The following is a 16,706-nucleotide window of genomic DNA, read 5'->3' as shown; positions in this document are numbered from 1 at the left end:
AGTACAGCAGCAAGAGTTTCGTTTTATCTCAAAACTGTTAGCTTGGAAACGAAGTATCATACACTACAAAACCAACCTCTGTTAAATGTCAATTGCTCTGAAATCATACCCCTCATTTCCCTAAGTGAGAAAATAAACCATCAAAGAAACAAAATCCAAAGCAGCTCTTCTAAACTGGGCAAAACGCTCTTGGTTCTCTTCCCCTGACAATGGAGATGTCAAGACCAATTAGCCAATGCAGTCATCTTGGGGTTTGCTCTGTTTTCTTCCACTGCAAGTGGTCAACCCAAATCCAATGGCTCACTTCTATACATGCAATGCCATGGACAAATTTCAGAGGCTAAGGCCTAAAGAGGGCTTTTTTCTCTATCTGTGATGTCTCCATCACTCAAAGACAGGAAACAAAAAGCTTAATGTGAGAAGTAGGCAATAGCTTGAAGAAGTTTAGTTAAAAAGCAAAACGGTCCATGGAATTGCTTCTAACACAGCTAATCGTTTGCTGCAGTTTCCATCTGCACTGTGCTGTTTCCATCTGCCAATAACCATTTAATCTGCTTGCCAAAGGCAATCTCTAAAAGCTTTATGTATTTTAGGGAAACCATAAAAGATAACTGGGAAATAACAACCTCCAATTTTTGATAGACAAAAATCTGAGCTACAGTAGTGCAGGCACCCATCAGCTCCTCGGCAGTGCAAAGAAGAGTTATTTGACAGCTGCTACTCCAGGCAAGGGTTTGAATGTTAAGACTAAAGTGTTGTGTCAATACAAAAGCTTTGTTAGGATTCAAATATAGAGCAGCAAGGTAGCTCCCAAAAAAGTGCTTTCTTCAATGGGACTGCTGCTCTCCTTCACATGACCAACCAGTGCTCAGGCACACTGTGAAAACAGAAGTTACATGGGCAAGGATGAAACCGTCCCTGTTAGACAACGTAGGTTTGGCTGCAAGTACTTGAAGCTTCCGTGTTCCCACATTTGGCATCTTAACTCCTAACAACTTCTCAAACTGTTCCAGAATCGCTGATGAGCAGCTTGATCTCAGCCCAAAGCCTCCAGCTCCAAGAAGGTTACTGCTAAAATTTGTGGAAAGGGAAGCAAAACAAAAGCAGGTATTTCAACTATTTTTTCCCCCCCCCGCCATACAAATTTCACTTAGAAAAACAAAGTTACACATATCAAAACCTCTTGCAAAGGAATACAACAAAGGGTCTTTTCAAACTCAAATAACTTAATGGGATGACAACAAGTGTGTAAGCTTGTGGACCCTACATGTTTTTAGGGATGGGAAGTATTAAACCAGATCCCAATTCAAATGTTAAGAAGGAAAAATCCCAAATATTTCAGCAGTAATGATCACCCCTCCCAAAACAAACTCAATGTTTACTTGACACAAACATTATTATTTCTGTTACAGGAGAAAGCAATGGGAAGCAGAATACTTGGTGCATATTCTATGCAAATGACAGCTTTTAAGTTTAAAATTCAGTATCACACAGAATCACAAAACGATATAGGTTGAAACAGACCTCAAAAGATCACAGTATCACAGTATCACCAAGGTTGGAAGAGACCTCACAGATCATCAAGTCCAACCCTTTACCACAGAGCTCAAGGCTAGACCATGGCACCAAGTGCCACGTCCAATCCTGCCTTGAACAGCCCCAGGGACGGCGACTCCACCACCTCCCCGGGCAGCCCATTCCAGTGTCCAATGACTCTCTCAGTGAGGAACTTTCTCCTCACCTCCAGCCTAAATTTCCCTTGGTGTAGCTTGAGGCTGTGTCCTCTTGTTCTGGTGCTGGCCACCTGAGAGAAGAGAGCAACCTCTTCCCGGCTACAACCACCCCTCAGGTAGTTGTAGACAGCAATAAGGTCACCCCTGAGCCTCCTCTTCTCCAGGCTAAACAATCCCAGCTCCCTCAGCCTCTCCTCGTAGGGCTTGTGCTCAAGGCCTCTCACCAGCCTCGTTGCCCTTCTCTGGACATGCTCATCCAGTCCAACCCCTGTGCCAGAGTAGGATCACCTAAAGTATGTCATACAGGAAGGAACACATTTAGACAGGGTTTTTAATGTCTCCAGAGCAGAAGACTCCACAATCTCTCTAGGCAGCCTGTTCCAGTGTTCTGTCACAGTGAAAAAGTTTTTCCTTATGTTCACATGGAACCTCTGTCTGCTCCAGCTTGCACGCAGCGCCCCTTGTCCTACCATTGGACATCACTGAGTAGAGCCTGGCTCCATCCTCCTGACTCTTGCCCTTCATACCTTTATAAACCTTAATGAGGTCACCCCTCAGGCTCCTCTTCACCAAGCTACAGAGCCCCAGCTCCCTCAGCCTTTCCTCAGAAGGCAGATGCTCCACTCCATCATCTTTGTGGCTCTGTGCTGGACTCTTCCAAGCAGTTCTCTGAGGTCCTTCTTGAACTAAGGGGCCCAGAACTGGATACTGGATAGTTACAGTCTAATGGTACACTCATTAGATACTGTTTTTTTTTTTATTATTATTATTAGGTTCCAAATTTTCACACCAAACCCAACTACTTTGCTGATGACTGCCAAAGGCAAACATCCTATGCTATATGTACACAAAGATAGCAATATATGCTCAAACATTTTAATTCAGACACACACACCTCTCCAATCTTTGCAGTTCAGGGAAGAGTAAACAGTTATGTTGTCATTAAAATACACATTCTTCACTCACAGCAACAATATTCAGGGAGATTAGTAAGCCTTCATACCTGGCCTCTATTATTCCTCTGCCATTCATTAACATTTCCTCCACCCTGACAGCAATTTAACTGGCACACTCCCAGAAATGCAAGTAGGTCAGCACAAGGTGTTCCTCTGTATGGTTTCATCTGGTATAAACATCCTATCTGAGTTAGCCTTCAGGTGCTACATTTAAATATCTCCAGTGCCAATGAAGATAATAATCAGAACTACTCACTGTCCAAGTACTACTTGTGTTTTTGGAGGACTGATTCTGTTAAGGACAAAAAGGACATGTGTCTGCAGAAGTGAGGAATCAAACCCTCTGCAGCTCTGTGGATGATGCTCCAGACTGTGCTTCAGTGCTATCTCCATGGGAAACTCCTTTGAAATGTCCAGCATATACAAGTGCAAAGAAGTGTATGCATGGATATGTACAGATGTGTATACATATTCATGTATACACATGTAGAGAAAGACAAATTGAACACTGAGGTTTGATAGCCAGACATTGTACACTGTTAAAAGTAACAGCCACGGGCTAATCTTGTAGAATCACAGAATGTCAGGGGCTGGAAGGGCCTCGAAAGATCACCTGGTCCAGCCCCCTTGCCAGAGCAGGATCACCTAAAGCAGGTCACACTGGAATTTATCCAGACGGTTCTTGAATATCTCCAGAGAGGGAGACTCCACAACCTCCCTGGGCAGCTATGCCTCAAGCATACCCCTTCAGGGCATGAAAGAAGCAATAGCTATCCAAGAATATTTATTTTTCCCCATTTATGAAAAAAAAGGGGATATAAATCTGCAGTCTTGTGAAAAAAAAAAGAAACACTAAACTGGATCTATCTTTGGCTAACATACTAAGACTCACTCAGTTTTTATGGCAACTTGTATACATTGGGGATCTGGTGCTGAAACTGATGCATGAGAGTCAAGGATCAGGAACTGATTCTTTGTGAAGGGCAATGACTTTTTAGTGACTTTCTCTAATTTCCATGCCTTGTCTTATACATTAGGAGTACAGCTGAGTCAAACTCCAATCAGCAAGCTCACTTCTAACCACATACTGTGTGACACATCATAACTTATAAAATCAAGTGCCAGCACTACAGCTCTAAATTACAAAACCAGATCAGCGTGAGGAAAAAGTGCTTAAGGTTTCTTTTCTTTTCATTTTTTTTTAACATAAAAGCAAATTCTACCTCTCTGAACTGATATGAGCAGTTGTAATAGATAAATAAAACCTCTTCAAAAGACAGAAGTAAACCCACATTTTCAGCTGCTTCCTGATCACTGCAAAGGCAATTTTTACTCTCAACATTATGTGCCTCTGTTTGTGACTAGTGGTATGCTGGAGGTGTGAGCTATAAGGCACTGAAAAGTAATCCCTGCTGTCTGATTACAGACTTTAGGAGAGAGAAAAATAAAGGAAGAATGAATTAAGACTGTCAGAGGATGTAGGGAGGCAACTAGCAAGGCTAAGGCCTTGTTGGAAATCAACCTTCCAAGGGATGTCCTGGGGCTTCTTAGTTTGGAAAAGAGAAGACTGAGAGGGGATTTAATACATGTCTATAAATGTCTGAGGGCTGGGGGTCAGGAGTGGGGGGACAGGCTCTGCTCACTTGCTGCCTGGGCTAGGACAAGGAACTGTGGATATAAGCTGCACTACAGGAGGTTCCACCTCAAGACAAAGGGGAACCTCCTTGCTGTAAGGGTCACAGAGCATTGGAACAGGCTCTGCAGAGAGGTTGCAGAGTCTCCTTCTCTGGAGACTTTGAAGGCCTGTCTGGATATGTTCTTCTGTGGCATGAGCTAGATTGTATGGTCCTGCTATGGCAGAGGGTCTATGGAGGTCCTTTCCAACCCCTGACATCCTGTGATCCTCTGAGGTCAAGGATAACAAAAAGGGCTTCTTCAAGTATGTTGCAGGAAAAGCTAACATTAAAGGCAATGTAGGCCCTCTGCTGAATGAGGAGGGTGCTCTGGTGACAGAGGACACAAAGAAGGTAGTTACTAAATGCCTTCTTTGTTTCTGTTTATACTGCTGGAGACTGTTCTCAGGAGCCCCTGACACCTGAGGCACCAAAGAAAACATGACAAAGCAGTCTTCCCCGGCTGACAAGGAATGGGTTAAGGAACAGTTGAGCAATCTGGACATCCATAAATCCGTGGGTCCAAATGGCAGGCACCCATGGGTGCTGAGGGAGCTGGCACAGGTCATTGCCAGACCACTCTCCATCATGTTCAGTAAGTCATGGCAGAGAGGAGAGGTGCCTGGGGACTGGAGAAGGGCAAACATCAATCCAGCCGTCAAAAATGGTAAGAAGGTAACTCTAGGTAACTCTAGACCTGTCAGCCTCACCTCTGTGCCCAGAAAGGTAATGGAGCAACTCATCCTCAGTGATGTCCTTAGGCATATCAAGGACAGTGGGGCCATTAGGAGCAGTCAACATGGTTTTACCAAGGGGAAGTCATGTTTGTCCAACCTGATTGCCTTTTATGAGGACATAAGCAGGTGAGTAGATGATGATAGGGCAGTGGATGTGCTTTATCTTGATTTGAGTAAAGCATCTGACACTGTCTCCCACAGCATCCTTCTGGGTAAACTGAGGCAGAGTGGTCTGGTAGTGAGGTGGATTGGGAACTGGTTGAAGGAAAGAAGCCAGAGACTTGTGGTCAATGGGATGGAGTCTAGTTGGAGGCCTGTGACTAGTGGGGTCCCACACGGGTCAGTACTGGGACCAGTTCTGTTCAATATGTTCATCAGTGACCTGGATGAAGGCACAGAATGCACTGTCAGCAAGTTTGCTGATGGCTCCAAACTGGATGGAGTGGCTGCCACACCAGAAGGCTGTGTTGGCTGCCATTCAGCCAGGCTTGGACAGGCTGGAGGATTGGGCAGGGAGAAATTGAATGAAATTCAACAAGGGCAAGTGTGGAGTCTTGCATCTGGGAAAGAACAGCCCCAGGGATCAGTATAGGTTGGGAACCGACCTGCTGGAAGGCAGTGAAGGGGAAAAGGATTTGGGGGTCCTAGTTGATGGGCGGTTGACCATGAGCCAGCAATGTGCTCTGGTGGCCAGGAGGGCCAATTCTGGTGTATTATGGGGTGTATCACAAGGGCTGTGGCGGGTAGGTCAAGAGAGGTTCTCCTGCCCCTCTAGTCTGCCCTGGTGAGGCCACATCTGGAGTACTGTGTCCAGTTCTGGGCCCTCCAGTTCAAGAGGGACATAGAACTGCTTGAGAGTCCAGTGCAGAGCCACAAAGATGATTAAAGGAATGGAACATCTCTGTTACGAGGACAGCCTGAAGTTGCTGGGGCTCTGCTGCTTGGAGAAGAGGAGACTGAGAGGTAACCTCATGAATGGTTATAAATATGCAAAGGGTGAGTGCCAGGAGGATGGAGCCAGGCTCTGCTCTGTGATGCTCAATGACAGGACAAGGGGCAATGGGTGGAAGCTGAGGCATAGGAAGTTCCATGGAAACATAAGGAGGATTTTTTTTCCTTTTGAGGGTGACAGAACACTGGAACAGGCTGCCCAGAGGGGCTGTGGAGTCTCCCTCTCTGGAGATAACCAAAACCCACCTGGACACATTCCTGTATGATCTGGTATAGGTGATCCTGGTTCTGCAGGGGCATTTGACTGAATGAGCTTTGGAGGTGCCTTCCAGCCCCTGACATTCTGTGATTCTGTGACTCTGTAAAAGTTGCTAGAAATAACTCAGAGGCAAGAAATAAAACTAAAAGAAAACAATAGCAGCAGCCTAAAGAGACATTTTTTTTCCCTCAGGAATGAATTCCCATCTGCTTTTAAAGAGCAACATGTTTTTTCCATTGCTGGGAACTACATCCAAATCCAGGACAATAAAGCAGCAAAGCCACAGGCAAGAGCTGAGGGCAAGTGAAGCTGGCTCACAGAGTATCAGTCTAGGTCCCTCTTTTTTATAAGCCTGTGTTTTGGTGATAGCACAACAGTCCCCCACTGAGCTGGCAACACTCCCTTCTGCCACTCTCAAGAAAGGGGAGCTCCTGGTAACTGCTGCAAGCAAGGCATCATGGAATCCCAGCATGGTGGAGGTTGGAAGAGATCTCTGGGGTTCATCTTGTCCACCCTCCCTGCTAAAGCATGATCACCCAGAGCAGGTTGCCCAGGATCAAGCCTGGGTGGGTTTGGAATTTCCCCAGAGGACTCCACAACCTCTCTGGGCAGCCTGCTTCAGAGCTCTGGCACCCTCAAAGGTTTTCCTCATGTTTAGGTGGAACTTTCTGGGTTCCAGTTTGTGCCTAGTGCCCATTGTCCTATTACTGGATACCACTGAAAAGAGCCCAGACCCATCCTCTTTCCCATCAGCTTTTAGGTGTTGCTCAACATTAATAAGATCCCCTCTCAGGCTGTTCTCCAAGCTGATCAGCCCCACGGCTCTCAGCCTTTCCACCTCACTGAGATTCTCCAGTTCCCTCAGCATCTTTGTACCCTCTGCTGGACTCTCTCCAGTAGTTCCCTGTCTCTCTTGAACTGGGGAGCCCAGAACTGGACACAGTAGTCCAGATGTGGCCTCACCAGGGCAGAGCAGAGCATAAGGTAGCACGGAAAAGGGAAGGCAAGTGCAGGGAGCAAACAGCACAGTCAGTGCCGCCAGTGAATGCAGGAATCTCTCATGGCATTGGCTGGTTTGGTGAACTGCAGCTGGTTTACAAAAGCTCATGGGAAGTGAGCAGCTCCATCAGCAGAGAGATGTTTACCCCTGACACAAGTGATGGTCCTGTTGCAGTTCTTTCTCCAAGAGAAATAACCATTCAAGGGCATGTGGAGGACAAAAGCAAGCACAAGTGCTCATTTATAGAACCTGGGTGGATAACACCATGAAAATACTTAATGGAGACACAGGTAGAAAGAAAAAAAATCCAACTTACTGAAATGAGCTGCAAGGTTCCTGCATCTTGCTTCAGCATTTAAGGAATCAAAATGCTCAGCTCCTTGGGCGCTACAAAGGCAGAAACTCTCAGGTTTGGGAAGCCAGCTGAATTTCACACCTCAGTGCTGTTTGGTGCTCACTTAGGGGCTCATCCAAATTCCCTCTGGCATTTTCCCCAAGTTCCTCTGAGGATCACCGTTTGAGTTACTTGGGAAGCAGCTTTGACTGTATCCTCCTGAGCTGTTAATGGGTCTGACCTTTTCGGAAACGCTCATATCCCTTCAGCAAGATGCATTAAATCTCCTCTGCTTGATTAAACTATTAGCAAATCATTATCTCCCTGAAGGATAAAATGTTCTTTCCCAGATGAGCTAGCCAGGCATAAATTTCAGTGCAAACACTCTGCTGTACACCGAGCCTTTAGGTTTTGCATAAACGTGACAAATGCCAACTGTGCTGTGAATGCAGACAGTACTTTATCGGTCTCGGCTGTGAACAGACGTGATGAAAATCAGCCACCTGGGGCAAAAAAAGTATCCCCAACTCATCTCTGCAAAAGGCATGAAGGGAACCAGAATTTCTGAAGGGATTAAAAAGGAGAGCGGGGAGAGGCGATGTAACGCCACAAACTCGTGCAGCTTGGCACCACCATGCCAACGAGCGACTACCCAGCTGCGGCCACTGCCCTCCTTCCCCATCTGCCCAAGCACATTTCGCACGTACAAGGTGCTTGTGAGACCAGCAGTAAGCAAAATCCCATGGGAAGTCCTGTGTAGTTAGCTATTTCCTTTCCGGTGATTCATCTCCTTTATCCCAAACACTGACATTTGGAAAACATTCCGAATGCCAGGTATTTCCTCACCTTCCAGCCACCTGTGCCAAACACATCCTCGGCGCTGATAACCGCGTGTAGGAAGGTGGTGATCCCTTGTTATCCATACTGGATGAAGGCTGAGCTGCTTTTCCTCACCCACCCACACAAAAATGTTCATGTTTCAATGAGTGATATAAATGAACAGCTGCTGCGCATCCTTCCAAGAGAAACTTCAGAGGTTCATCTGAGGCCTTAATCTTGCTGGGTTTCAATCTGACGGTGTTCCTCACTTGGAAAATTGCATTGCCCTCTAACACCATATCCCGGTGTGCAGCAAAGCAGAAAACTCTCAGAAGGGAAGGCCACTCAGCAGTCAGGCCAGAGTCACCTCAACCACAGATGCTTTGACTCCCAAACTCTGTTTTCAAACTACACATTTTGGACGACACATAGACATTTTTTGGTGGCATTTTAGAAGGCCAAAATCTGAGAGCTCAGTCCCAAGGCATGATGTGTTGAGCACCTTCACAGCTCTGAATTCAATGGGAATTGAACACACTGCATCTGAGCATAAAAGGAACAAACACTAAAAAGGGGAGATTGAGACTAGCGATAGGGAAGAAAGCCTTAACACAGAGGGTGATGAAACACTGGCCCAGATTGCCCAGAGAAGTGGTAGATGCCCTATCCCTGGAAAATTCCAGGTCAGATTGGATGGGACTTGGAGCAACCTGATCAAGCTGTCCCTGCTCACTTGCAGAAGTGACCTTTAAAGGTCCCTTCCAACACAAAGCATTCTATGATTGCCACTATTTCCCTTGCTTTTCTTTCTTTTGTTGATGCCTTCACTCCCCAAAGCCTTTGTCTCAGTTTAGGCTACCATATAGGATTAGACCCATTACCTTTAAAATGTTAAGCAGAAAGCTTTTCTCTTGAGTTTGGAAGATCTTTTCCTTCATGTAAAGTTAGATGTAAAGAAGGTAACACATCCTAATTTGTCGCTTTTCCCCCATGTATCTAAGACCTCTGTCACCTTTACTGTTGACACTCTACTGAAGAGCAAACTTCTCCCAACTTCTTTCAAAGACTCTTTACCCTCCTGAACACCTATGATGGAGAGCACCCTCACTTCTTTTGTAGTTGGTACCTTCCTCTATAAGAAAGGAGTGTGTGGAGGTTCTGGTTGTTTGTAGAGCTTTTTTATTAGTTTGTAGTTTAAATATGTCAGTATCTGGTAAACAAAAATGTGTATGTTTTGGAATACATATTTTAAGAGTCACAGGCTTTAGCTGATTTATTTCAGTGTGCCGCTGCAAAGATACTTTTTGGCATCAAACACACTCTCATTTCAGCCAGAGCAAAATTCATTGGCTTGCTTTTTTTCCCTCTCCATCCTCTGTGTTCCCATTGAGAGTTATTGCAAAGTGAGAAAGATATTTTTTACATTAACTATTCTGCTTTGACTCAGAACCAGTGAAAGATTTACAGGTTCCCAGATTCCCACTTTACTACTGTGTCCTGTAAGCATGGAAACTGATAATACTATAGAAACAATGCCAGCCTCTGCTTTCACCATGACCTGCTTTCCACCAGTTTAAAAGCACTCAGTCTCACCAGCTTACTTTTATAACCACACTTGTCTTAAGAATATTGTCATCATGTTCAGAATATTTAATTTTTCATTACTTCTAACCAACTTTAAACTCAAACCAACTCAACACTGCATGTCAGCTTCTGCCTAAAACCTCCCTGTCTGCTACTGCCTTCTAAACGCTAACAAAACCATAACCTGACTTGGGCTCAGGCAGTAAAAGAAAGTCCTTACTCTAGTAGGTGTATTTCCCTTTTTGTCACCTACTTTCTGGAACAAAATGTCTCTGCAGCAGGGAAACACTGTCTTTATCCCTTGGTTGTCCTTCTTTGCAGAGCAAACTCCAAGGATCTGAAAACAGACACAGCCCTTCCACTGAACTGTTAAGGCAAATGATACAATCATTTTTTTGACCCACACAGGTCTAACAAAGACACCAGCCTTTGCATCTACAAAGGTCAGCGTCCTTCCTCTAGGACAAGACTGGTTCCAACCACAACCTTTCTTATTTTCTCCTCGAGGCAATGTATAATTTAAAAGTTCAAGACAAGCCATTTCCTACCAGAGATTTTGTACATGATTTGGTTCCTTCTTGCACTAGAAAGTGCACTGAGACTATTGGTGTTTTCTGTTACAGCAGAGAACAGCCAAGAATTAATGAAAACCTCATCTGAACCCCAAATCAGGAAGGTCTGCAGAAGATGCATCTCTCCTACAGCAAGGCGGACTGTAGCAGCACCACGAAAAGCAAACAAACGAGACCCAGAGAACTCACAACTGCTTGCATTTCAAAGCACTGCTTTTGAATACTTCTGGACCTTTAATTAATCGCATTTTATAGAAAGCACAGTGCGAATTCAAACAGATGAAACCTCTCAGCATGAAGGATTAAAATGAAAATGCTCTAGGCAAAAGCTATGATCAAACTGAACAATCCCCAGATGGAGATATCTCAATTATATAAAACCATTTTAAAAAGTTATCCAATTTTTGAAAGTTGGATTTCCTGCAACTTTGCCCAAAGCAAAATGCATGAACATGATGATAAACTTCATGAAGGTTTCGATGCAGCACAATGATTATTCTAATCACTTTTTTTACTGTCAGGGAGCAGAGGTTTCTCTTCCATGCCTAGCAGTGCTCCCTGCTAACTACAGCATCTGGAGGTGCCAGCAAGCAGAGCACAGGCCACTGCTTAACTATGCCAGGTGTCAGCTGCTTAGGCATGGTCTTCACCAGAATTTTCCTAGGAAAGACAAGAGCAGCTCTGAGTGCTCCTCCACACTGGTGAAACTTGCTGGCCTGTGTGCAAGGGCAAATGAGCCATCTGGTTACTGCAGAGCTCCCCAGGCCTGCCTCGTGACTGGCTTGGTCACACCAACTCAGTTAAAAAGAGGCTGAGGTGGTCCTAAGAAGCAGTAGATACCTTCAGGGCAGAGATGCAGCCAAAGAAGTTGCCTTAGAGGGAGGAAGGAATGATCCTTGATGTCAACCTCAGCTCTGAGGCTATTTAGAAACTTCTAAGAACAATTTCTTACTTTCCTGATTTACAGATGCTGAAGCATGTCTGAAGAAAAGCCTCAAGCACTACTTCAGAAGAGTGCAGAAATGAAGATCGGACTCAAATATTTCTAGAGAGATGAGGCTTTGTTTAATCCATACTATTAGCATAATAAAGGCTAACTGTACAGACACTGCTTCTCTAATGCACATTTTTTCTCTCTTTTACATTAATCTTCCCTTACATACAAGAGAAGGAAACTGTAATTCACCCTCAGAAATTACCTTCCATCTTCTCTCACATGAAACAGTGGGATTTTGATACATCTTCAAAGGTACTCATTAAGAGAATTGCCCATACAGCAGGTGAATGGAGATAAGTGGTCCTATGTGGTGCCAGGCAAAGAGATACAAATATCTGATCTGCAAAAAGGCCAAGCTGGAAGCCAGATGCCCACTGAACTACCCACTTTACTTGCTGTTTATTCAGCTCATGTTGGGATGATTCAATGCATCGTTACACGCAGCTCGCTATTCACACAGCATCTTCCAGTCACAACCCCCAGCATTTTCCATTTCTTTTTCTAAACAAAGGGCAGAACAGTGGAATGGGAACTTGCCATTCAACAGCGGAAACTATTTGTAAAGCTGGGAAGCTGGAGACACTAGGAAGAAAAGGCTTCAATGAAACTGGCCACTGTGCGTGCCAACTGTCAGGACTTTTAATATATTCTTCCAGGGAACACTGACTGAGGCTTTTTTTGTATTTACTCTTTGCATCCCAGTGATTAGAATTCCTTGAATGGTGCAAAAGAACCAAATTCACTAGAAATGCTGTATTAGAAGCAGGCAGGCTTTATTTTCCCCTGCAACTAGTCTGTAGCTGCACTCATTGACCCATTAACTTATTTTTGGTTCTGTACAAAGCCAGCACCAAGACATTTGCGTCTCATTATCGACCAGACACAGGAATTCACCACTAGAGCCTCAGCTGATCCAGATCCAAAGGAAATCCCCATATACTTGGTATTTCAGAAACACAAGCATTGCAGTTGTTGCCTGGTAAGAAGACAGTTTCCATACACAACAGAAGATATGTTTATATTTATGTTTTTTTAGAGGCTGATAAATTTTCCCAGGGCAACAGAAATCACATCACTGCATCCAGGTGAAAACATGGTACTTTTTCAAGACACAACTTCGAAGCCTGGAGGCAATGGAGCTGTGACAGCGACCTGAGCTAGATTCTATGGTCCTGCTCTGGCAGGGGGGGTTGGACTCGATGATCTGCAGAGGTCACTTCCAACTCCTAACATCCTATGTTCCTGTGACGGCTTTCCAGACCAACGTTAAAACCTGCAGTCCTTTACAGTGTTGCCTTTTTTTTTGTCATTATGAGATGCCAGACTGTGCCACAGAAAGATGTGCTATGCAAACCAGCTTAGCTCATTACGCAGCCTTCATTCATTCCTTCCCACAGCACAGTTTGTCCTGTGCTGAGGAGAAGGAAAGCTCTTGCGGGTTTGACTTTGGTGTCTGCCGTTGACACAGCTTCTCAGAATGAGCCTGGAAGACAGCCCAGATGCTGCTGCTGCATACGGCAAGGTCTGACCCCATCCCTTGGGCTAGGAGCACTCACGGCAGTGCCCTCACCAGCCAGAGGTTATTGGTAGGCAATGCAGAATTTTACATCATGCCAGCATCTAAGTGACAGTTGAAGAAGCAAAAGTCTTGCCTGGGAGCATATCCAGTGACCAGTCAGTCAAGAAGGGTCTTCATTAGTACAGGATTTCACACCAGTACTCCACAGCCACCAGCCCTTTTGGACCAGGACAGAAACTTAGCTTATTTCCCTGCCCTTGCAAAGAGCACGAAGAAAGATGAGAGAACAGAGGTAAGCACATCACATTTTCCACTCTGCTGTGGAAAAGGGGACGGTGACTGTAACTAAGGATGATGTGATAACGCCACGCTAGGACTGGCTACAGGAAGGTGGAAATTTTAATTCTGCTATTTCATGCCTTTTTAAGAGCTTGGCAACCTTAATAACATTCTTTGAATTGTTGAAGTAATATAATTACTTTCAACTAATCAAAATGAGGAAAGAATGAAGTACCCTTTCATGAGACACTAACATGAATGATACTCAGTGGTGACCGCTAATGTACAAAAACTTATTGTAACTGCCAGGCAGCAGCATCTGAAAAAGTTTCTCCTACCCAGGACAGGAAATAATTGTCTGACGTCCATTGTCAGAAGCTGACTAACTAACAGCAACGAACTGGAACAATAGGCGCTGCTGTGAGGTCTTGATCATACAGAATAGGAAACTATGAGCTTCACAGTGACCAGTGATTTCCCTTGTAATTCCCCTATGCTGTCTCATAACTTTGTCTCTCCTCTCTTCATCTGAGCTCACAATTTTAAATGCAAAAGATCTCCAGGGATGTGGGGAGACCCAGGTGAACTGCCTGGGCAGTCTAAAGGCATCTGGTCACACAGCCCTCCACTCCTCCTGGCAGCATATCCTTCACAAGGGCATTCGTGAGCATACCAAGGCTAACCTGGAAAGGTCTCTTCCCCTGGTAACAATCCTCTGATGGAGATCTTGCAGGAAAACAGACCCCAGTTGTAATCTGCTTTCTGAGCAGAAACACAGAAATCAAACAAACATTCAGAATTCATCACCACCACTTTTGGGAAGACTCAAGAACCGGATGATACTTGATTTCAACTTATCAAGTGCACTGATCTCATGGTCATTGACATTCAAAAAGTTTTACCTCTGCTCCTGAATACTTCTGTGTGTGCTGAACAAGCTCTGCTAAACAGACTTCCTCACTGACTGGCATGGACCGAAATTGCAGCTTGAAGATCTCCTCACGAGTGGCTGCATCTGGCAAGGGCACGTAGATAATTCTGTCTATTCGTCCTGGTCTCAGCAAGGCCTGCAAGAGAAGCACCACAGGAAAAGTTACAGCACAGGGCACATCATATCAAGAAAGTAAAAACCACAACTCAATCAAAAACAACAATGCTGCCAAGTAACCAACAATGTCGTCAAAAGCAAGCTGCAGAAGAAGATTCGAGCTACGTGCAAGGGGGGCTACTCTGTGCTACAATGGATCCATCACTGCAAAGACAGCAAGGCTACTCAGCCTGACAAATACCAGTTCCTGGAATAAATTTAGTAGCATAAAGGAATAAAGGAACCACAGTCACTTTCCTAAAATAATCATTTTGGGCTTGCTGCAAGGTGTGCTGGAATGTTAGGACTTGGCAGAAGGACAGGTGGCAATGGACACATCTCAAGTTCAGATCTTCGATCGAGACAGTGGAGAAACAAATATTTTTGAAGTGAAGCTTACATTCTGGATTCATGTTGCCTTATCCCAGGTGATTAGAGCTGCACATGCTTGCAGAAGAGAGATTACTCGGAGAGTTCTTTTACACAAAACAAGGTAACAACAGACCAAGACCAATGATCCCTTCAGAAACAGAGGGAAAACCCCACAGACTTGCACTGTGGTAAATATATTTTAGCACCAGCTTGGAACTGCTGGAAAACCTCTGGGTTTTTGTTCTCTGAAAATTCAACATGAATACAGCTGCAAGCTAAGGCCTTCCCCGTGCATTTTCATACACATTCCCCAGGGTTACGCAGGTTATAGATACGCTGGAGAGGTGGGAGGGTGACACTGTAAATTCTGGGTAGCAGTGACAGGCAACATGAGGGAACAATGGCCACAAAGAGCAGTGTGGAGGGTTCAGACTGGACAGGAGGAAGAAGTCTCTAGAACAGAAGCACAGCCTTGAGCAGGTCATCGAGAGGCTGTGGAAACTCTGTCCTCAGGGGTTTTGCAGCTCAGGTAAATGAAGCCAAGCCTTCCCCGAGCTGATGCTGGTGACAGTTTCATGTTGTGTTGGAGGGGGACTTCAAGGCCTCTGGAAGGCTGCTCCAACAAGTCTTTCTGTGACTCTAAGCTTCCCGAACGGGTCAAAAAGTAAACATTATCTATATAAGAAACAACACATAGAAGAAGCCATGCTCTTACAGATTTGAGAAGAGAGAAAGTTCACTTCTCTATATTATTAAAAACCTCCAAGAGTTTTGAAAATCATCTAACAGTAAAGAAGTAAAAACCCACCCAGCATTTCTTACTTGACATCAGAAAGAATAAGCAAACCTGTGCATAGCAAATGCACATAAAGAGAATTTAACCTGATCTTTTTAAAAACTGAACAATGTTTATAAGATCCAGCATGTAACCTAAATTGTTTTTATGTTATGGTTCTCCCTTGGGCAGAGTAGTTTGAGTTCCAGATGACTAGAGATACTGCATGGCTGTCCTGGGCTGTCAGCCAATAAGTCCTTTCCCAGCCTGATCATGTCAGTGAAAGTCACTCTGAAAAAATAGTAGGAAAGAGCTTTCCTTCCTGCACAGCATTGATCAAGTTAACACCCTTCCTAGAGTTGCTTTAAAAAGACTGTTGTGGTGCTTCAGAGTGGAAAAATGTATCCTGAATGTTAAGAGATGTCTTGTTATTTTTAAAACAGAACATGAAAAGGCTCAGCAGAAAGAGCACTGCACTGTGGTGCGCTGCACGGAGCTATATAAGGAAGGCTGTACAGGGAAGACTAAAGGTCCATCACATCCAGGCGGGTACCCTGCCCCCTGCATCAGCCCATGCTGGATCCCTACAAAAGAGAGCAAGAATCAAGCCAGCTACTGCTTTCTCCTCAGCAGACTGTGCTACTTTCCACAGGACACTTGATATATTCACCAAGGAACTCACCCCACTGATGATAACTCAACCATGTGTAATTCCGAGTCTAACTCATGCGCGTATCAGGATATTGCCATTCTTTTGCCAACACACTTGAAAGAGAAATTTGCATGTTTCAAGACTAGGCTTGGAGGGAGAGGAATTACATTGCAATTGTGTTCTGCATGCTCTTAAGGAAGTGCCCATAGCTAATTCTATTATTTAGAAGGAACAAGAAATGTTCACATGAGTATGGTGTGTGCCTCTTAAATCAAGGCAGGTTTCATCAGGATGCTTAGCTAATTAGAATGTTCTCTAGAGCAAGCTTAGCTTCACACTGCTGAGTGGCCGTGGCTGTTGTGCAAGTGAGACAGGAAAAAAGCTTGAAGCCAGTCAGCTGGGAGCAA

The 16,706-nt window shown here is 44.7% G+C and overlaps 1 protein-coding gene across 6 annotated transcripts in view; it reads right to left on the bottom strand.

Annotated features, from left to right (window-relative positions):
- The window catches only part of AFG2A (AFG2 AAA ATPase homolog A), a 225,264-nt gene that overhangs the window by 31,169 nt on the left and 177,389 nt on the right, over positions 1-16,706 (bottom strand). For 3 of the 6 annotated variants that reach the window (XM_064149943.1, XM_064149954.1, XM_064149955.1), the window contains one exon: positions 14,316-14,480. In XM_064149943.1, the coding sequence (XP_064006013.1) occupies positions 14,316-14,480 (165 nt within the window). Of the gene's footprint in view, positions 1-14,315; positions 14,481-16,706 lie in introns of those variants that run through there. The other 3 variants (XR_010303720.1, XR_010303721.1, XM_064149948.1) reach the window with 2 other exon arrangements.

This window comes from Pogoniulus pusillus, chromosome 10 (genome assembly GCF_015220805.1).
Source record: "Pogoniulus pusillus isolate bPogPus1 chromosome 10, bPogPus1.pri, whole genome shotgun sequence".
In the NCBI taxonomy this organism is placed as follows: Eukaryota; Metazoa; Chordata; class Aves; order Piciformes; family Lybiidae; genus Pogoniulus; species Pogoniulus pusillus.
This window is presented reverse-complemented; position numbering and strand designations above follow the sequence as displayed.